General features: G+C 42.4%; 1 protein-coding gene across 2 annotated transcripts in view; it reads left to right on the top strand.

Annotated features, from left to right (window-relative positions):
• ITGA9 (integrin subunit alpha 9) overlaps positions 1-22370 on the top strand; it is a 332993-nt gene that overhangs the window by 177557 nt on the left and 133066 nt on the right. For both annotated transcript variants that reach the window (XM_006124025.4, XM_075921785.1), the window contains exon 17: positions 286-362. In XM_006124025.4, the coding sequence (XP_006124087.1) occupies positions 286-362 (77 nt within the window). The remainder of the gene's footprint in view (positions 1-285; positions 363-22370) is intronic.

Below are 22370 nucleotides of genomic sequence, written 5' to 3'. Positions count from 1 at the left end.
GCTGGCTTGAGTTTCCCTGGCATGAGAAAATGTTACTAACGTGTCTGCAAGTTTGTTAGGCATCTGACACATTTTAGGTTTGAGTTGTTTGAATGGGCAACCATTTATCTGATCAGTATCTGAAATTACACATCTTGTAATCAGTATTTGTAATTACTACTCCTCAGTAGTTTGTCACAACCTTCCAGTGTTCTTATTTTTACTGAAACACATTTTTGGGAGGGAAGAAGAGTCTGTTATAACAAAGTTCCCCACTGTAACAGCTTTCTCCTCTGTTTTTCACAGACTGTTTTTGAGAGGAATTGTCAGTCAGAGGATTGTGCTGCAGATTTGAAACTTCAGGGTAAATTATTGCTGTCTAGGTGAGTGAAATAAACTTTTTTCATGTTCTGACTTTTACATGCTAGTATTGAATTGATTTTAATTAAGGGTACATAAAAAATCCCAAATAGATATCCACGTCTTGCAACTTCTTGCATTACATGGTGATTGCTATTATTTATATTATGATAGTACCAAGACTAACAGGGATCAGGACCCTGTTATGCTAGATATGTGTGTGCACAAGAGACAGTCATTGACTGAGAGAGTTTGCAATCTGAACAAAGGAGGAGAGAGGAATTAGAAGCACAGAAAGATGAAGTGATTTGTTCCAAGTCCCATGGTAGGTCAGTGTCACAGCATAGGTTTTCTGTCCAATGCCATCTCAACCAGACTATGCCGAGTTTCGCTGAAGGTGATGACACAATATTATTTAGTGTGTGATCAGTAAAGCTTTGTGAAGCATCTCCATTTTCCTTAATGAAAATATCACATGAAAAAACCTCAAAATATTGCAAATGCCATAAAATCCTTTGTGGTGTTAAATTTTATCCTACTCCCTTTTCATTTAAAAAATTTGCAGACTTTGCAGGATTATTTGTCTTCATTTGTAAGTTTCACAATCACTTTGTCAATACTTAGAGATAGTTTTCCTTTGTGCTTCACGTTTCATCTACATGGTAAAAATTGCCAAGTGGCACTGATGTGAAATTTTTGTTTTGTCCCCTTTGACTTACGATCCAAGAAAGAAAGAGGCAGATTGTATTGGTTGGCCAGGATGTGCTTATTTCAGTTCTGGATTTTTTTTCAGGTTAGAGGTGAACCTTACACATCACTTCTGTTTCCTTTTTCTTAGCATTTTTACCACACTTTTAGGGAGTGAAATGCTGATCTGAATTATTTAACCATGTTTCAGGAGTTCTGCTGTTTGACTTCTTGTGAAGTCTTAGCTTTCAGGCCAGGAAAGAATATGTAAAAAACCCACCAAAGTCAGCAGATATAAATGCATTTTGCACAACTCTGCAATGTTTTATAGTTGTAACTAGAGATGGGCCTGAACCAACCCCCCAAAAAAGCAATCTTTGAGACATTACAGTAAGTTCCAGCTCCCATCAAAGAAAACAGGAGTCTTTCCACTGACTAATTGGCATTTGGATTGGGATCTCAAATTATGGATTCAAATCTGCATTTTGCCCTTCCCTCCAAGCCTGGACTTGTTACCTTATACAGAATGTTAGAAGTGTACAAAATATGGATTGGAACAAAAACTGGAGAACTTTTTTTTTTCCTGTTCTTGATTATCTCTGATCTGAAGAAGACGGGGGCACAAATTCTAGACCCTTGCTTGCTATATGAGTTAGTCCTCTGAAGTTGTGTAATAAGCAGTATAGTAAGTAATGTTTGTGGGGATGGCTGGTTAGATCCTTCAGCTGTTTAGATGTAAGCCTGATTTTTTTACTTTAAAAATAAGCTGTTGACTTCACCTGAACAAAATAGAAAGCACGACTGTAGAACACATATGGGGTAATCTAATATAGTACAACATTGATACAGCAAGCTGCCGATCCACCCTCTCATTTTACTCCATCTCTGAGCTGCTGTTTTAAGCAAACAGGATGTGTTCTATTGGATAACATATTCTGTTATTTGCTGTTATTTTTCATCTCTGAGACTGTCAGTTTCTGTTTTTAGAAAGCATCTAGAGCCATGTGGTCACTTCTTCAATCTAAAGAAATTAGACTATGTGTTGTTATTGCCTGTTTAACATAAAAGCCTGCTTTGGCTTCTGGTTTTGTATAGGTTGGGAAGGGTACCTAATGTGTATGACTAATTTCTCATACACACAATGCTGTATGCCCAATGATTGTATGTAAATGTTTTTGTAATTCTGCCTGTCTATGTAACAGAAGTTACAAACCTTCAGTCATTTCCAATGCTTATACACCAGAATGAATTGAAGTATTTACAGGGTCATTATATTTGTCCAGTTCAAAAATGCATTAGGCTATTTCTGTTCTTACTGGAAAAATTGCTCCATTGATACCTATTCAGCTCCATCAGTGTAAAAAAATGGTATAAGTGAAAGCCCATTAGTTTCTCATTGTAAATATTGCCAGTTTGTGTGCTTTTTAGTAACCTCAACACTTCAGAGTCATAAAGCAATACACTATGTTACATAGTATGCAGTACATTGTTTTGTATCACATCATATAATGCATATTTAAATAGCAAATTTTATAAACAGAACATCTAATTCTGAAAGATTAGGTTACCATCATGAGAATTAATTACAATGATTATAACATTAGGGACCACAAAGTGATTTTGTTCTAGGGTTACTCAAGGAATGAATTTGACCCAGTGAGAACTACATAGTGAAAATATCATGCAGTGCTTTGGAAATGTACTCCTGGATGGCATACACTTAAGAACTAGGTAACAAGAAACAAAAATAATTGCTTGTTGGCAAGAGCCAGCAAATCTGCTCTGAATTTCTTTGTGGCTTTTTATTTACTAAGATGTTTGGGGTACAGATTATCCTCCGTTGCTCAATATTTAAGGTTGGCAAAATTCAGCTGTCAACATCACATTTCAAAATATACTAAGTAATTTTCCATAGGCAAACTTTGAGTTTGATTTATCTGTGAATTTTTATTGTCATCAATGGAAATATATTTTCATTGCTTTGTATATATGTGCAGTACAATTGGCATTTGCTGATATTTACTGTTAAAAATCGAATACCCCCAAAACTATCAATATTGATTCACTTGCCCTCAAATGGGAAACACATGTACTTACAGATGTATTGATTAGGTATCTCGAAGTACCTGAATTTCATGAGTCTGCACACTTAGGGGTGGGTTACAATACTGTGGTAAGTCATCCTTAAGTTATGCTACTTCAGTTATGTGAATAACATAACTAAAGTTGACATAACTTAGGTCATCTTCCTGCGGTATCTATGCTGTTCTATGTCAATGGGAGAAGTTCTTCTTGGAGAGCTAGAGTACTGCAGACTATGGGAGAGCACTCTGCCATGAACTTAGGGGTCTTTACTAGATCTACTAAATTGACTGCTGATCTACTGGTAAGCGTAGACATGGCGTTAGGCTTTTGCGGTGAGTCAGGTGCTCAGTGCCCCTGGAAATTATACTGCTGCATAAATCAAGGCCCTCCCCGGGTTTATTTGAGACTCAGCAGTGCAGGGGAGGTGCTTGAAAATAGTAAACTGTGGGAAAACTCCAAACATTTCAAAAGTTTTGGGTTTGATTTCATGTCTGGGCATGGGCAATATTCCTGCTAGAGCCTGGTGTCATTCATATGAACTGAAATAAACTGAAAGGTTGTTATGGAGCATCCTCAGAAATGTGTCGAGGGTCTGGGCAAAGGGCTGTAAATTAAGGCAGAGAAGATACATCATTCAGTTGTACTACACAGAAAGTAGATTCTTTCTGAGCCTTTGGCTCTTAGATGGATCCTTTCCCCTTCCCTTTCCCTCAGCTTATTGCAGCTTTCTACTTCCTAGAGTAATTTAGTAAAGTCTGTATGGCTAGAATCACTTTGAAGTGTCTTTGTAAGTTCTGGCCTGGATACATCGATCTGGAAGGGACTGCTACCTACACTCTAGGTAAATAGGGAAGTGGCAGCTGGGAATCATTGGCTGCAAACCTTTGTCTTGGGGAAGCACAAGCAAGGCAGGATGGAGTCAGTGGCTAGAAACTTAAACCAAAGCAGATCCATGTTGTTTATGTAGTCCCCTTACTAAAGGTGCCTCTGCTTATTTTCTGAGAAGACCCTGTGTGTTGCGATCTAGCCCCACAGACTACAATTCCCATGAGCCCTGGAGGAAAACAGGAAGGAAGTTTCTCTTTGTTTTGGGGCTGACTCTCCCCAGGTATGTGGAGGGAGGCCCAGCAGTCTGGGGACTCTTCCCTTTGTTTTTTGGGAAAAAAGGAGCCAGGCTTCTGTGGAGGAGTTTGATCCAGTCTAGGAGCTTTTAGGCTGCAGCTACAGACTTGGACTAAGAGCCGTTGGGACTGAATCTAGCAGGCTGCTTCTGATTGCCCTTTGGCTGTACCTGTGGCTAGAAGCTACTCTGCATCCAGCACACAGAAGGAGACTAGAATCATCCACTCCAGCTGTAAGATCTTGAAGTGCGCCCACGCAAGCAAGTGTATGGTACTGTGAGTTCTAGGAGGGCACGCTCTAGAGTGTGATAAATGGTGGCAGTGCAAATGCCAGATACAGGAAGTCCCCGGTTTACGTCAATCCGACTTAAGTCGGACCCCTAGTTACGAACGGGGGAGGGGTCGCCCCTAGTGCGGGGTGCCTCTCCCACTGTCGCCGCCTCCGGCGGCGCAGGGGGCGCTTCCCCCCAGCAGACCAGGGAGACGCGGAGCTAGCGCCCCCCCGCCAGCAGACCAGGGAGACGCGGAGCGACTTTTCTCGCTGCAGAGGACGCAGGCGGTGGGACCGCCGAGACGTGCCACAGTCCCGCCGCCCGTGTCCTCCGCAGCGAGAAAAGCTGCTCCACGTCTCCCTGGTCTGCTGGGGGAGAGGGGCGCAGCTAGTGCGCCTCCCCCCCAGCAGACCAGGCTTTTCTCGCCAACGCCTGGGGTAGAGCAGCTGGGGGGCTTCCGGGTTGGTCCCACGGCGTCGAGGTGCAGCGCTACTGGACCAACCCAGCAGCACCCCAGCTGCTCTGCCCCAGGCGTCCCCCAGAGCAGCTGGGGTGCTGCCGGGTTGGTCCCGCCGCGCCAAGGGTCGGCACTACCAGACCAACCCAGCAGCACTCCAGCTGCTCTGCCCCAGGCGTGTCCGATTCAGTCGCTGCTGGTCAATTTCAACAGCGGCTGAATCTAGACGCCTGGGACAGAGCAGCTGGGGCGCTGCCAGGTTGATCCCCGCAGCACCGCACCTCAGCACTGCTGGGACCAACCTGGCAGCACCCCAGCTGCTCTACCCCAGGTGTCCCCAAATCAGCTGCTGCTGAAACGGATCAGCGGCTGATTCCAGGAAGCCCGGGGCAAAGCAGCTCTGCCTCGGGCTTCCTGTAGTCAGCTGCTGGTCAGTTTCAGCAGCGGCTGAATTGGGGACATCTGGGGTACAATATGTACCAGTTCCGACTTACGTACAAATTCAACTTAAGAACAAACCTACAGTCCCTATCTTGTACGTAAGCCGGGGACTGCCTGTAGATAAGTTTCCTATTATTTTTGTGTACTTTGTTAATGTTATTCACTGTTAATCTGTTAAACCCTGTTTCTTTAAGTTGTTAAGTAAAGGTTGTTTATTCTAATGTAATCTATTAGATGTATATGATTTATAGTTGTTCTGGAGTTAAATCCAGATTATTGCTGGAATAATTTTATTCCTGGAGGCTCCCAAGGCACACCATTAAGTGTGTACAGGGCCAGCCAGGTGGAGGCACCACCATTATATGTTCTTTATGAGCAAGGGACTGCAGCAAGCCGGTGGATAGGGGTTCCCCCCCCCCCCAACTAAACAACATCACCACTGGGGTACTCAGGATCTCCTTTTATGTTAAAACCATCAGGTGCCCACGCACACCTGTGAGAGTTACCTGCTCCCACGTAACCCGGGGAGGAAAAAGGGGGTTACATTTACATATGTCCAGCAGCAGAGACCTATGGCTGTGATGTTGCCATGGAGGAGCATAGAATGGACATCCATCTTGCACATCATCTTCCTTCAGCAAGAGTCAATATGGGAAGATTTAGGCTTCTTAAAATTGCAATTTTCAATTCAGTTTTCTGATTGGTGGTCATCCTTGTGTTCTACTTCCTTTGACATAAGCTCTATAAAGCTTCTGTAAAATCATACCTTTTCCTGCATGTTGGATGTGACCCCACCACCTCATTTATCTTATTCACAACTGGTAACAAGACTGGCATTTGCTGGGCTCATCTAAGTATCTTCTCTCTACACACAAGGCCCCTCCTCAGATCTATTTTCCTTAAACCAAAGAAACAAAACAATGACCAAGAACAGTGACCTTTTAGTATCTTGGATAGGGAAGGGTTTCCGCATCACCAACCTTGTGCTGTGTTGGTGAGGCCCTGTGACTGACTGTGGAGTCTGCAAAATCTAGAATAGTTTCATTTAAAAAACGCTGGGCTGATACTATGCATACAGTATAAATACCTAAGCAATCCTAATAGCACAACATGCAGCCCAAAGGAGAACAGGAATACAATATTTTGCAGTGGAATATATTTTTATGCCCACAATCATTTGGATAGCAAAAGGAAACTGGACATGCATGCCAACCAACCAGCACTAAAAATGTCATAATTTAAAAAGCAGACCCACTGTAATAGTTATATTAAATCTAAACTCCAATAACTTTTATATGTGGACAAGTTTCAATGGAGAGAATAATTCTCCTGATATATTTTTAAAATACATTGTTTACTATTGAAAATAGTCAAAAGAGAGCATTCATAGTTCGAGAGTTTTCAAAGGCACACATTGAAATCTGTTTTATCACCATAGAGCATGTCTTTTCCATCAAGTTTAGGCAATAAGTCTCATTGTGTCATTGGGCCTCTGTATAACTGCTCTTTTAGAACTTGAAAACAGATTGGTGTCCTCATGAGGTGTGTGTGTTATGCAGGAGGTCAGACTACTAGATTATCACAGTGTCCCTTTCCGGCCTTAAAGTTTATGAATCTATGCCCACTAACTCTATATGAGCCCTCTGGCCCTTTAAAATAAAATGACAATTGATAGAGCAGCAGAATGATGAAGATGAACACATCTTGTTTGATATACTTGCACTGGCTTGATGTTCTGGTGTGATACCTGCCTGTCTGGTTGTGGATTGATGCCCTGAGCTATGAGTAATTTGGGAATATGCCTGTCTCCTCGGAGAAAATCTAAAGATGACATGTTTTGGAATCTTGTTGGGGAAAAAAAAGGGTGCATGAATCCATATGACTATGAGCATGTGTTGTAGTAACTAGGCAGGCATTGGAGATTTCATGCATCTGTCCATGTGAATCATGATCAGTGTGTGCTGAATCATGAAATCCTTCTGACCATGCAGGCTGGATTGAGTTTCAAGACTGCCATCTCAGGCTACTGTTTGAGAACCAGCTTAGTGCTGCTGGCATTCAAGTGTCTTCAGCAAATTTAATGATACTTATTAGGCTCTGTTTAGAATGTAATATAAACTGATCTAAAGTCATGGAGAATATTTTCTTTTGCTTGTGTATCTCAAAAGGCATTTGGGAAAATAAAGCTCTCCTGTGAAAAAACAAACAAAAGATTAAAAGGGGGCAATTTTAGAGCAGAATAGACAGGTGCCTTCCATGAGAGCTGCAGCTGGAAAGGAAATCCTGCCTGGCTGTGTAAATGTAATGATAGTCTGTGTACCATAGGAAACACAGTAGCATTGCTATTAAAAAACAAAACAAAAACAAAATAGTTACTGTGGCTTGCAGTATGACAGCTGTGTTACCCCCTTGGTGGTGGTTGAATTGACCCACATGTGTAGTTTGTAAATCTGTTTTAGAAAGACAGAAGACTGCAAGCATTCTTGGATGAAAATCCCCTATATTAATAATAATAATTAATGGAAATGTCAAAGGCATCCTGTGTCCCATGTAATTTTGTGACATAAAGTTACCCTGCATCTGTCATTAGAACTAGAATTGCTCACCAGCTAAAATATTTCTAGTTATACATCTGTCCTCAAGACCAAACTGTGTGGAGAATGAAACAAAGCTATTTTTATATTGCTAAAATGAAACACATAGCACACTGGAGCTGTTTGGAGAACGACGGTCTGGTTATTTGAAGAATTTCAAGTTTTGAAATTTGCTTGTGTTCCTCACTGGAATGCGCTCTCTCTCTTTCTCTCTCTTTTTTTTTCAAAATGGAATTTTGTTGAAAAGTCCATTTTCAAATTGTAAAATTCAGGTTTTGATTTGGGTGTTTCTGTGTCTGGAAAGAATCAGAGTATCCCTTGAAACCTCTCCTATTTTGATGGAAAAAAATGTTTTGTCAAAAAATTTCCAACCAACTCCATAGAAGATAAAACTTTTGTGACAGAATGTTTTTCTGTGTCAATATGAGCTTGTTGGATGTGGCCAGAAACAGCCTCATCCTGTTCCTATTGAAGACATGGGTAAGACTTCCATTGACTTCAGAAGGCATTTGATCAACTCCCAAGTTTACTTGCATTTCACTAGCATCTGTGAAAAGAGTAATTTTGTGTCAGAGGCTTAATCATGCAGCCTTTTTATTAATGGTTGCATGAGTGTTTTGTGGATGCAAACTGTAAATCCAGTGTGTTCTTGCTCTCATTAAAGTCAATTGTAAAATTCCCTTTGTTTCAACTGTTGCTGGAGCCTATGCTTAAAAATGTAGCCATGACAATTTCACTACAACCTGTCAAACAGAAGAATTACAGAACCTGAGCTAAGGGAATCCAGAAGTAGTAGTTATATGTGTGTTATGACTTGTATTTGCTTTTCACCAATAACAGGGAAATAGGATGGAAAGTAGTTAAATATTTTAAGAACACAGATTCTGTTTGAACCCTCAAAAAGACACAGACAACATTTTTAAGATAAAAACTTTACTGATTAGAGCCTATAGCCTTGAACTATAGGTATTGCCATTTTTTAGAGGTTTTCACATTTGGTCAAATTTTGTAAACTGATTGAGCTAAGCAAACTTCTGAGTTAGTGTAGGAAGTAAAATGATTCATACGCTTGACTGAGCTCATGCCACCGAGCTTATATTATCTTGCTTTGATCAGACAATGGAAATTGGTTTTCAGTGAGGCCTCATGTTTCATGACCAGTGCTTTGTGGCTTTCTGCCTTATACAGTGTCTTAGCAAAACCACAATGACATGGAAAAAGAATATTCTTTCATTTGGAGCTTAATTGTTTAATTCTGATAGGATCTAATTTTTCTTCCTCTGTAGCCCTTGGTAACAGATGAATGTTGTTTTTTTGATTTTTTTTTTATTATGCATTAAACAAAAACATCTTTAATTAATATTTTATACTTTGTTTATCCCAGTCAGATCTTGCCAAATTATCTGGAAAGCAAAAGAAAAATTAGTGCTCTCTAGAATTTTATCAGTCTCGATAGTAGAAAGAAAGGATCAGTGCATGTGGACTCTGATGCAAAGTCCATTGAAATAGTTGGATCTTGGAGCAGCCCTTCCTGAAACATGAAATACATGTTCCAATATGACATTAATGTTCTGGGTTAAAGGACACTTAGTGTATGGTTAGTTCCCGTCGTGGAACTAACTCCTCATTGCATTGCATGAGGAGTAACAGTTAATACGAGGGAAGGGTTTCCGATCGAACTATCGCGTCTACACACGCGGCAAGTTAAATCGGGTGACCAGCATTTTAAAATGGCGACCGGCCACAATTATGCTAATCAAGCGCGGGATATTTAAATCCTGCACTTGATTTGCAACTTTGGTATGCTTCATTTGCCTCCCTAGTTCGAACTAGGGGGCAAGTGTAGACATACCCATAGATACTAACCTACCCCCCTCAACTCCTTTCTGTTCTAAAATCTGATTTGTCAATTTTATATGTGTTCACTTTTTTTTATTATATCCCTTTGGTATATAATTTTCTTCTACAAATTGATCTGAGGAAGTGGGTCTGGCCCATGGAAGCTCATCACCTGTTAAACCATCTTGTTAGTCTTTAAAGTGCTGCATAGCTCTGTCTTTTGTTTCAGCAAGTCCAGACTAACACAGCTACATCTCTGTCACTTATCAAGGGTGTGGCCAAGTTTCCTGAGGTCCCATAAAGTTTGTTTACAGCCACCAGTCCTGGCTCTCACTGTTCTGTGCTATTTAGCTCTGATTTACCCTTAAATGTCTTCTAAGAGCCCAGTAAGCAGTGGAAGTGTTGGTAATACCGCTAGACAATACTGCCTTCCCGACCAATAGTTCGGCAAATTCTCTTGTTCAGCACTGGTCAGGTCCTGAGGGTGCTAACCTAGAGAGGTTCAACCTATATAATATTTTTATACTTGCAAGTGAAGTAAATATGGAATGAAGTAAGTTTTTATTTTTAGCCTATCCCTATTCTTAGCTATAATTGGTTGCTAATGAGGTGCATATTGTATTTGTGGAAAATTTTGTTGCATCATATCAAGGATCTGATTTGCAGTTTCCTGAAAGGGCTACCAGCAGAGCCAGTGATTAATTAGAACATAATGTAAGTTGCAGTGGGAACATCATCCTAGGGAACTAGCTGAATGTTTTCCATTGTTGAGTGTGTATTGGGCTGATGGAACAGTTCCTTGGTTTCCATCTGGCCAGTGGCATTCAAAGCATCATAAATCTATCACATGAAAAACCATCCATTGCAATGGCTAGTCAGTCCTGTGCCTGCTGAGCGAACAGTTTTTGAGGCACTCCAGATGGTAATGGAACCAATGAGTAATGAGTGATACAGAGCTCAGAAATCAAGTGGCAATAAAAGAATAGGGATTCCTAATTTCTCTTGCAGTGGGCTTCTCCCTCCCAGTCAGGGATATTATACAAATGAGAACTGACATCCCTTAAATGCAACTTTGTTATATTGTTGTTAGTTTCTAATTTGCCACAGAGCTACTCCTTGTTTTTAAAGTTACAGACTAACACAGCCACCCCCCTGAGACTTTTTGTACTGTAGTAATCACCAGGATATATCTTCTGGAATGTGACTGTCCTGAAGGTTTGATTGCAGCAGGGCTTTCACAACACATGGTTAGCTCCCTTTTGAAGTGACTACTGTATTAATATAAAACCCTGCCTTCTTCCTGGGCATCTCTGCATTGGTCATGCATTCACCAAAGAGGGCACAGTACAGGTTGGACCTCCCTGGTCAGGCACCCTTGGGGGACCAGACCAGTCCTGGACAAGATAGTTTGCCAAACCATGGCGGTGGGGTGGGGGAGCTCTTCTGCCCAGCCACTGGGTTCCAGCGGCCCTGCCAGCTTTGCTGCCCCACTGGGCTCTAGCAGTCCCACAGACTGCTGCCGTGCTTCCCCACTGGCCCTGCGGGTTCCAGCAGCCCCCACCAGGCTCCAGCAGCCCCACTGTTTTGCATTCCTCTGCTTTGCTGCCCCACAGGCTACAGTGTCCCCGCTGACTGCAGGCTCTTCTGCCCCGCCAGCCACTGGCAACTTCTGCCACTGAGGCTCTCTGGTCCAGCAACATCTGTGATTCTACCAGACCATGGATGTTGCCAGACCAGAGACTCCCGGACCACAGAGGTTCAATCTGTACTGTTTCTTGGTCTAATAACCAATCATGTCAGGCTAACCAAAGAGAAACACTGAACTGCTGCAATATTATCATATATTTTAACTGCCAGTTGAGAAATCTAAGCTCAGCAGATACTGCACAGATTGAGAATTTGTAATTAAAAACAGAATGTGCCACTGTTTTGCTTTTGTGAAATAAACCTCACCCAACATGCTTTTTGTTAAGGTGCTAGGCAAATGTTCTTATTTAATATTCCCGGCAGTTTACAAAGTCCAATAAAGCTGAACTGTCTACAGATCAGCCAATAAGTTACCTTGTTTGTGAAAAGCTTGAAATAGAGATGCTGGTGGTAATGTTGTATGTGCTGAGTTCCATATTGATTCATTTCTCAGTTAAAAATATCTTAATTAGGCATATCTTATTCTTGACATAAATCACATGCTACTGTGTAGCAAATTTCCTGTTGCAACAGATTCTGTACATTTTTATGCATTTCCACCCTGTGTTAAATACCCACTGGTTGTGATCTATAAACCACTAGGTGTACAGGACTTTCTGTCCCTTTTTCCCTCTTCTATGTTCAGCTGAGCACAGTAATTGATTCCATATTTTGCGCCAGTATTCTAGAAGGAGAAAACAAAATCCAACATGTTTCATCAGATTTCACTAAGAGTTCAGTTGCTAAAAGATTAATTTCTCCTCAGGAAATTTGTATTGCCTGCTGTCATTGTTAAAGATTTAAACCGTGGAAATTTCATGTCACAAAGTACTAAATTTCTTCTTGAAATGTGTTACAGAACATCTACTAGGGCTGTCTATGCTAGACCAACACTACAACATAAGTCATTCCTTTGACCTTTTTAAAATAATAACTGTTTTTCAAATTAATCAGTGTGGGATCCCCATTGCATCTAGGATCTACCTCCTGTTCAGTGGGAGTAATTATTCCTTCCTCTTACTTACTGCTGTCTCTGGCCATTTTTTAAATATCTGTTCTCATTTTAAGACTTGATCTTGCACACACGCATACATGTGAAAAATGTAACTCACATGTGCAATCCACTGACTTCTGTGAGCCTGCTTATGAGAAAAAAGTTACTCCTGGATGTGTATGTGCAGGATTGGAGCTTTTGATTATAGGTTCAACAGGATGCTGTACCACATTCTCCTTTAACAACAACATAAGTGAATCAGAAGTAACTCTACGGAAATCAAGATGTAAAGCCAGCATGAGTGAGATAAGAATCAGCCACACGCTCTGCCTTTTTATTTCTGTCTCTAAAAGCTTACACACATCTGTGGCTCTGTAGAAATAAGTAATAATATGGAAAAGTTACCTGTTTTTGGAAGAATGTAACAAGAGCATGGGGGAGGGGAAGGGGGAGAGAGGAGTATCTTTCACATGTATTTGCTCATACACTGCACATGTAATTGAAAATGTAAAAAGTTGAAAGTGTATGTCACTGAGCATTGGCATGTCCATTGGGATGGTATGAGATTTATGTGAAGGAACCCAAATTTGGGAAATAACATCTAGTTGGCATTTCCAGTGATGGCTTGAGAACACAATAACTAGGGGTGTGTCTAGACTACATGCCTCCTTCGACGGAGGCATGTAGATTAGCCAGATCGGAAGAGGGAAATGAAGCCGCGATTAAAATAATCGCGGCTTCATTTAAATTTAAATGGCTGCCCCGATCTGCCGATCAGCTGTTTGTCGGCAGATCGGGGGAGTCTGGATGCGATGCCCCGACAAAGAAGCCTTTCTTCATCAACACAGGTAAGCCTGGTTTCACGAGGCTTACCTGTGTCGATGAAGAAAGGCTTCTTTGTCGGGGCATCGCGTCCAGACTCCCCCGATCTGCCGACAAACAGCTGATCGGCAGATCGGGGCAGCCATTTAAATTTAAATGAAGCCGCGATTATTTTAAACGCGGCTTCATTTCCCTCTTCCGATCTGGCTAATCTACATGCCTCCGTCGAAGGAGGCATGTAGTCTAGACACACCTTAGCTGTAACCATTTTGTGTAATCCCACAGCAGTAACCTCTCCTTTGTTGCAATTTCCCAATAATGACCAGGAATATCAGCCAGATGGCCTTCCTGCTCCTGGACCACGAGTAGGGAACCTTTTTTGAGTCAGGGGCCATTGATCCACAGAAAAATCAGTCGGAAACCACACACAAATGAAAAGTGGAAAAAGAAACCCTCAGTATGGAGCCGAATGAGAAGCAGAAAGGCATTCCTCATATTTCCTCACACACCAGAGCCTAGGGGAGCTCAGCTTAATATATTTTGTGTGCTTCAGCTTGGGATGTAATAGTCTAGTCAATTAACCAATTAACTAATAAGCAAAAGTTTATAGATTAATGCTATAGACTACACACATTCGCTCCCCCCCCGGCAGTAATTTTTTTTAGCAGGACGGCCGGCAGCATGGCTCAGTCCCAGCTTGCACTGGGTCTGGGACCTACCTCCACTGCAGCTCTGCATTTAAAGTGTATTAGGAGTCAGGTGGCCAAGCAACCTGGCTCAGTTCCAGTTTGCGCCGAGTCCAGGAGCTCAGACCCCACCCCTGGACAGGGGCTGCTGCAGTGTGGGGTGGCAGACAGCCAGTCCGTGAGGGGAGCTGGTTTCTAAACTGGTTCTCTTGTGGACCAGCTCCCGCCTGGCATCCTGCACTGCTGACTCAGTAGAGAGGCCGGAGACTGGATGTCAGGGGGCTCCACAGGAGTGGGGCTGGAGCACATTGGCTGCCAGCCGTATCCCAGGGAACTATAGAATAGTCGAATGATACGAATTCATGAGGTTAATCAACTATTCAATTAACCAATATTTAACATCCCTATCTCCAGCCCCACGGGGAGGCAGTAGGAGGACTGGAACATCAGCGCAGGCTCCTCAGTGTGGGAGGAGAGGCCATAAGCCTCGGGGGCAGGATCCAGGCAAGTGGGCCTAAGGTTCCCCACCCCTGTCCTAGACCATTAAACTGTGTTCTGGTTTTTAAAAGAAGTGGATGTGAAAAAAATATTGGATCAGACTTCAACTTTTTGTGACCTAATTGTGGACCCCAGCATATGTATAGACTGAGTAACGGCCTGTGTGACAAGATTCTTTCCATGGGAACCAGGGAACTAAGGAATCTCCCTCTCATCTTCTAGGATGCCATACAATTGTAGTAACACAGACTCCATGGAAAAAAGTGCTGCTCCTTCATCTGGAGAATGGTTTTATGAGCTACCCACCAGTGTTCCCTAGCATATACTGTACACTGAAGCCCACTGTACACTGGGGCAGAGGTAGTCCTATCATCCACAACGGATGTATATCAGAGTTTCTAAGTGCTATTTGTTCCCTTCTTATCTGGAGGGAAATGTGGGGCTGCTGAGGAGGCACCAGGATTATGACCCCTCCTAAATTATATAAATAAAGCACCATCCTATACTAATTAGGAGCTCCTCCAAGAAGGCATTCCAACTTTAGTCCAAATTGACTTTTGGACTGTGAGGAGAATTGACCTTGAGTGTTTGTGGAAATGAACGGAGCAATATTGGAGCTATTCAACATCCACGGGGTTTGTTTCATTTGGGTTTGTGTGAACACTTTTTTTTTAATTATTCGGAGTCTCCTTCCTCTAAGTTTTGTGTTGAGACAAAACTCCTCAAATCAAACACAATTGATACTGACAATCTTCATATGCTTCAGGGTGTAGCCGAGTTAGTTCGCACAGGATAAACTTAAAAAACAACAAATGGTCTGGTAGCGCTTTATAGACTAACAAAACATGTAGATGGTATCATGAGCTTTCGTGGGCACAGCCCGCTTCTTCAGATGACCGGAGTTTATATATGATTTCCCATCAAAATCAGGTGAAGAAATGAGTTTCATCAGTTTTCACTGCAAAATCATAAATAGGCCATGGTTCACCCAGAGGCTTTGCAGATCTCTCTAGAGAGTCTGATTTGAGTTTAGAATTGGTACTGAAATCCCAAATGGGGTGAATTTTGCTTAGTTGAAGGGGGGTTGTTATCATTTCCAACAGCTGGAGTTAATATTCAGTACTTCATTGTGAGTGAGGCTGAACGGTGGCATTGCATGCTTGGAAGTGCTCTGCTTTTTGCCTTTTGCAGGATGAATGCTGTTTACCCACCTACACCTTCTCTGCATTAGCAAAAAATGGGTCTTTTCACTCTGTTGGTGCAGCTCCATCTATAGACGTTGGGACTCAGATGGATTTAGGCATTCGTACTCATGTGTTTTTCTGATCCTGTTGAGCAGATCTTGCCTGATCTCTATGCACTACAGCTTCTGCACTGTACAACAGTGGTGAATTGCATGCCTCCCCTCTTTTTTTACTAATATAGATGTTTCTCTAGTGTAATTAATATAAGAGTTGGAATATCAAAGGGGAAAATGGTGACTCAGACCAATAGGGTAGGAGAAAGTCCTATTTCATTCCTTCCCTGCCTTGTGAGTCATCTGCAAAGGTTAGGGAGGTTAAGTGCAATATGTCTTTTTTTACTGACTAGTCAAGGAAATAGGGAATGAATCCAAGCATACTTTTTTGGAATGTAGATTATGTCTCCCCAGATGCAGGGTAACTAAAGCACCTTCATTTTAGGAGGTGAGGGAATGAAAGTTGTAGGTGTTTTCTGATAACCCTCCTCTTCCCAGTCTTTTTTCCCTAGATTACTGCAGCATAACTGTGTGAAGGCAAATGGACTGGGACAGAAAATGAGAGCGGGTTAAAAGAGACTAAGTATCATATCCTGACATTTTAGAATTGTTCCCTTTTGCCAGCAGCTTTAGGGAAAAAAGGAAAGTATTTCCTATTTACACTTTGTGCTAGAGCCAATGAAATCATAATCAGGGGAAATTTTAGTGCTGTGGTGTCTAACATGCTAACCACTAGCCATATGTGTCTGGCTGACTGGTTGAGTGTGGCTAGCTGGCTCACAAAATTATATACGTTTTCAGAATAATGTGGTTAACTTGCTATAGCAAACTGGTTGGACACCATGGTTTAGTGAATTAATCTAATCCTGATCTCTAGAAAAAGGTTGGAGCCTGATTTTTAAGACAGGACGACCATCACAAATCCTGTTCTAAGTAAATGGGTTGGCAGGTAATTAGCGCCTTTGATTAGCACATCAGTCCTACTCCCTTTTTCTATCCAGGGACTGACATAATTGTATATTTATTGTTTGTATGCGTATATGGTTGCATATATAATACGCCTATAGATATATATAATATTTTACACAACTTTCATCCAGCTCTCCACTTATGTTTCATAATTTAATTCTATTCTTGTTTTAAAATTTGCTTAGTGATTGCTTGCTGATCTTTAGATTTTGATCCATGCTTTCTTATTTTTTAGTGATCTGCCTTAACTTGACCCATGTAGCTGGGGAAAGAGCTTAGCCATGTTAAAATTTTTCTTCCAGTAAAAAATAAAACAAAAGCTGTTGTTTGATTTTTGTTCCTTAGCTTGTTTCTCTTAGCTTGTTGTAATAAAGCTTGGCTTAGTTTGTTTTCTTGTTTCTATAGGGTGACAACACAGCTTTACTGACATATTTTGACTCGGCAGCTAGCCTGTTTAATGTTCAGCAGATGCTGGAGAAGGATGGCATCATATTGGTAGTACAGTTCATACATCACAGCAGGCATTCCATGCACAATGACATCATGCCTCAGAGCAGCAAACAGGGCTCGGGAGCTCCCTTGCGAATAGACAGATTCTTTTTCTTAATCCATTTCTTGCCGAAAGTGTACCTGATTCATTCCAGATGTACTCAGATTTAATGATTCAGGAAACTAGTCTCTTAAAACGAGGCTTAAACACAATCTTCTGTTGCATTTCTGATGAAGATCTGAATTCCTGTCAGCTTTGAACCATTGAGGCTTTTTACAAAGTTCAGTAAGGCTGTGAATTTGATGTTGGTGCTATAATCAAGTGATCAATTAGTACTCTCTTAAAAATCAGGGTTTCCTGCTCTATGGAGGGGAATATATTGTGAAAGATTTGTGGCTAGTTTAAGATTGCCACAAAAGCCTTCATTCAGATGTGATTCACTGTAACAGATAATGGCGCCATGGAAAGTAGTAACATTGTACTGACATTCAGTACTTATTTATTGTTACTGCCTGTGTCTTTAATTTTTTATTAAAAAAATTATTCTGAGCACATGTTCTACTATTCAGTATTAAATGACAACATTCTTTGAGTGTGACTGTGTTCAATCTGTAAATGTTTCAAAATCAGAGGAGTCTTTTTTTCTATTGTTTGCATTTAATATACATGAGAAGAAATACAATTAAATTGTTGATAGGATATGGAGTCAGTCCTAACCACTCTCCCTCTCAAATAATGGGAACTTCTAGCCATTAATAATTCGAGGGCATTGCAGCTAGCACAACCTTTCACTTGATGAGTCCTTTGTTAGTTTGTATCAGTGTTTCTCAAAGTGGTCCGTGAAACCACTTCGAGAAAGCTGTTAACTGGCTGCACCAGTGTGTTTGTTTACTGGTGCTGTGGCCAAGGAGTCTCACAGCTCCCATTGACCTTTTGCAGGCAAGAGGAGCTGTGAGAAGTGGCCGCCCGGCTCATGCTGCTTCCTGCAGCTCCCCTTGTCATCAAACGGCAAACGGGAGCCAATGGGAGCTGCGAAGCTCCGTGGCTGCAGTGCCGGTAAATAAAAACACCAGTGCGACCAGTTAGCTGCTTTCTCAAAGTGGTTTTGCAGACCACATTGAGAAACACTGGCTCACATCACTTGCTAAAGCAACACATACATCCAGATTTTACTAAAGAATCTTAGCCTGTGAGTTGTTAATCTAGTTTAAGTGCATGCAAATACTGTGATCTTGAACTTAACTGGGAAGTAATTCACATTAATGAGGGTTTATTTTTTCTCTATACTTTTGATTACTAGATGATTCTAGTAGTTTGCCATTTATGTCTTGGTAAGGTATTTGTTTGCTTTTCAATCAAAAATGTTTGAAATGGCCACATTTGGCCTTTTGAATTCGATACCTCTGTGAGCAGAAGTCCCACTGATTTCAGCAGAACTTTTATTGATATAAAAATTGCAAGATTTGACTCTAATAGTTTTGACATTTTAGTGCCAAATTTTTAGTGGGGTCCCAGCCAGCACTCATTTTGAAAAAATTGTACCTTCATTTGTTTGCATTTATAATTGTGAGAGAAAATCATACCCTTTAGAAGGTTATATAGTGCAAATCTGTTACTTAGCCAACTCAGTAGTGGGATTTGTGCCTGTAATTAATTGCAACCATAAAAATTAAGGCACAGTTTTTGCAGTTTATACCGAAACAGTAAGAAGCTGTAATTTCAAATATGGTAAGCATATAAAGGTTACGAAGTGGGCAAAGAAGATAAGTGTACTAGAAATACCTCTTTATTTTGTGGAAAAGTCCTTCATAATTTACAGTGATAAATTCATACGGTCAACTTTAAAGAAAGCATCTAGAATATTTTACCCCAAATGTATTGCTCACTCACGAGTTTCCTAAATCACTTGTGATAGAGCTATGGGTACCAGGCTCTAGAACCTTCTTTAGGTGAAGATGGGTGAAGAATAAAGTGTAATTTCTCATGTGTTATCATTTCAATATCATTGACCAGGAGAGGATGTGATGAGGTCAGCATATGGGTAGATCCCTGCATATCTGCGGGTATCTGCTTTATATCGATAGATGTGGATATCCACAGCTCATTTTTTCAAATATGGATATGGATACAAATTTTGTATATAGAACCCTACCAGTTTGTGGCTATCTGCTTTATATCTGTGAGTATCCACATCTGTGGAAGTGGATGAGGATATCTGCAACTAATTTCTGCATATACAGATGCGGATACAAAATTTTGTATCAATGCAGGACTTTACACCTGGACTCTGTGTAGTACAGTAACAGGAATGATTTCTTAACCGGGGGGGGGGGGGGGGGCTAAAGACAGAAGTAAAGATGCAAAATCACAGTAGATAAGCCGACTCATGTTAAAGAGTTGTTTTCAAGGGTTGGTGTGTATACATGCTAAATTAATAGTGGAAGAATGTTTTTGACTTTGCTGATTCCATCTCATCTGAAATTCTTATTGATCCTTTCCCCTGACATGCCACTAGAAGTCTCTTTACTGAACCACCACATAACTCCTTCCCAATGACATTCTCCATCTTTTCTGTATAACGAAGGTTATGGCTACAGTACGGGCACTATAGGAGCATAAATACAGTGCTGTAGCTCTGAAGGCATAATCCTGTAATGTGATAGTCCATGCTGATGGAAGGGGATTTTCTGTTGCTATGGGAACACAACTCCCCAGCAACACTAGCTAGGTTGAAGAAAGCATTCTTGGACAGACCTGACTGTCTCTATATTGGAGAAGGGGGGGGGGGGGGGGGAAGGTTCATCAGCCTAGCTACATGGCTCAGGGGTGCAGATGCTTCAGATGCCTGAGCTATATAGAGTTAAATTTTAAAACTAGATCAAGCCTAAGTAAAATTGGATTCCTTTTACACCATTGATCAATTCCAGATTGGTGATTTATTTTCTAACTTACATTCAACATACAACCTTTTACTTTATTCTAGTATCTCCATTTAACTTCTAATACCATGTTTGTGGGTGTGATCTTATGTTTGTCAGCTTTTCTGGTTCTAGACTGGCCAAAATGTCTAAAGTACTGCAAGTACCTAATGACTGGGGGGGAAGGGAGAGAGAGAGAGAGAGAGAGGGCACATCTACACTACAGCATTATTTCAAAATAAGTTATTTCAGAATAATAACTCCTGAAATAACTATTTTGAAACAGCATGTCCACTCTAGAAATCTCCATCAAAACAACACAGAATTATGTCAAAATAGCACATCCAAACTGATTGGAGCCTAAATCCCATTAAGGCCCCCTGAAGCACTCTGGGCAGGGCATCAGGACAGCAGTCACTTCCTGGAGCTATGTCTACACTACAAAGAAAAGTCGGAAAAGGATATGCAAATTGTGAACCGCAATTTGCATATCTCTTTCCACTTTTCTTCTGAAAGTGTCTTTTCTGACAGTTGGCCTGTCTACATGGGGCCATATGTCGGGGGGAAAAACACTTTGGGAACATCCCTTCTTCCTCGTGAAACGAAGTTTACGGGGATGACAAAAAACCACGTCTGCTTCTTAAATTTTTTTCGGAAAAGCAGACACATTCCTTGGACGTCACAGAGCTTTTCTGGGATACCTAGATGTAACCTGAGGCTTGTGCTTAAAGGGCCCCTCCTCTACAGCTGTCTCAGACTCTTCTCCATTGCCTACCTCCTTGAGGGACAGCAGACTCTTCTTACTGCATGCTCTGGTTGCCCTTCTGGACTCCACAGCACTTCCTCCATGGAGCTGGATCTGCTGAAAGCACTCGCCGGCTTTTAGACCCTCTGCTGCACTCCTGTCACAGTTACTGTAGGCTGCCCTCGTGGCACTGCAGGACTAGGACCTGCAGCTCACGCAGGGGCACCTCCTCACCCCACTCCACATGCTTCTCATGCAGCACAGCCTCTCCCACCCATCCCTGCACACCATTCATTGCTGCTTCTGGTGCTGGGACATCAGTTCTGACTGGTGCGACCAGACTGTCATGGAGCGGTGGGACAGCCAGCTCCATGCATGCAGAAGGCCACCTTCCTGGAGCTGTGTGAATGGCTCGCCCCTGCCTTCTGGCAATGGGACACACACATGCAACCTGCCATCGTCCTCCAGAAGCTCAAAGAGAGACTCACTACCCCCACATCCCAGGGACAAGCAGGCATGGGAAGATGCCAGCCAGGCCTGGAGCCTGCAGGCAGGAGTGGGGGGTTGGGACAGCTCACTTTCCCTCTGTTCTGCATACACACTGGGCCTAGCACTGGCAGCATCCTGCTGAGAGAGGACTTCTATGCCCACCCGCTGGAGGATGGGGGGGGGGGAAGTGTTGGAGGAGGTGTGTGTGAGTGGCAGATGCCACTTGCCAGGGAGGGTGCTACTGGCATCCTCTGCACTTCCTTCTTCCCAGTAGGTTCCCATGCAGGGGCTTGGTGTCCTCCACCTTGCCACTCTTGACCAGGAGTGGATGCTGCCCCGAGAGTGCAGGCATGAGCCTGTGCCATGTGCGGCACTGCTGTGTGTGTGTGTCTGTGACCCCATCCTCCTAATGGTGGCTTGTGGTCGGAGGGTGCCCCACCACAGGGTTGGGAGTAAGGGAGGCCTCTCCAGGAACTTCATGAGAAGGCGTGACAGGTTCCCACTGTGTAGACCGGGAAAGGTAGAGGACTAACCTGATATGCCTTCCCCTGCCTTGTCCATATCCTGGGAGACATTTTGGGAGGGGGTACCAGCTCCATGGAGATGATGACCTCCTGGCTGGTGGGCATCGTTTCCTGGCTGACCTCGTCTTCCTCTTCATCATCCTCATCCTCCACAGTCCCGCCCTCCTGGACAGGCATCTCCAGGTTGGAGATGATGACAGGGGCGGAGGGGAAGAGACTGACCCCTATCCCAGGATGCAGTCTGACTGCTCATAAAAGTGGCAGGTCTGGGTTGCCGCTCCCGATTGGGAACTTCATTCCCTGGCCTTGGTGTAGATTTGCCTCAGTTTTTATTTTCATGTACACCTGCTCCTGGGTTGAGCATGTGGCCCTTCTAGGCTGGGCTTGCAGCCATCTAGCCATATACATTGGCATTTCTGCATCTGGTGCAGAGATCCTGGAGGTTAGCCTCCTCTCCCCAGACCTCTATGAGGTCCA

The sequence above is a fragment of the Pelodiscus sinensis genome, chromosome 2, assembly GCF_049634645.1.
Source record: "Pelodiscus sinensis isolate JC-2024 chromosome 2, ASM4963464v1, whole genome shotgun sequence".
Lineage (NCBI taxonomy): Eukaryota > Metazoa > Chordata > Testudines > Trionychidae > Pelodiscus > Pelodiscus sinensis.
This window is presented reverse-complemented; position numbering and strand designations above follow the sequence as displayed.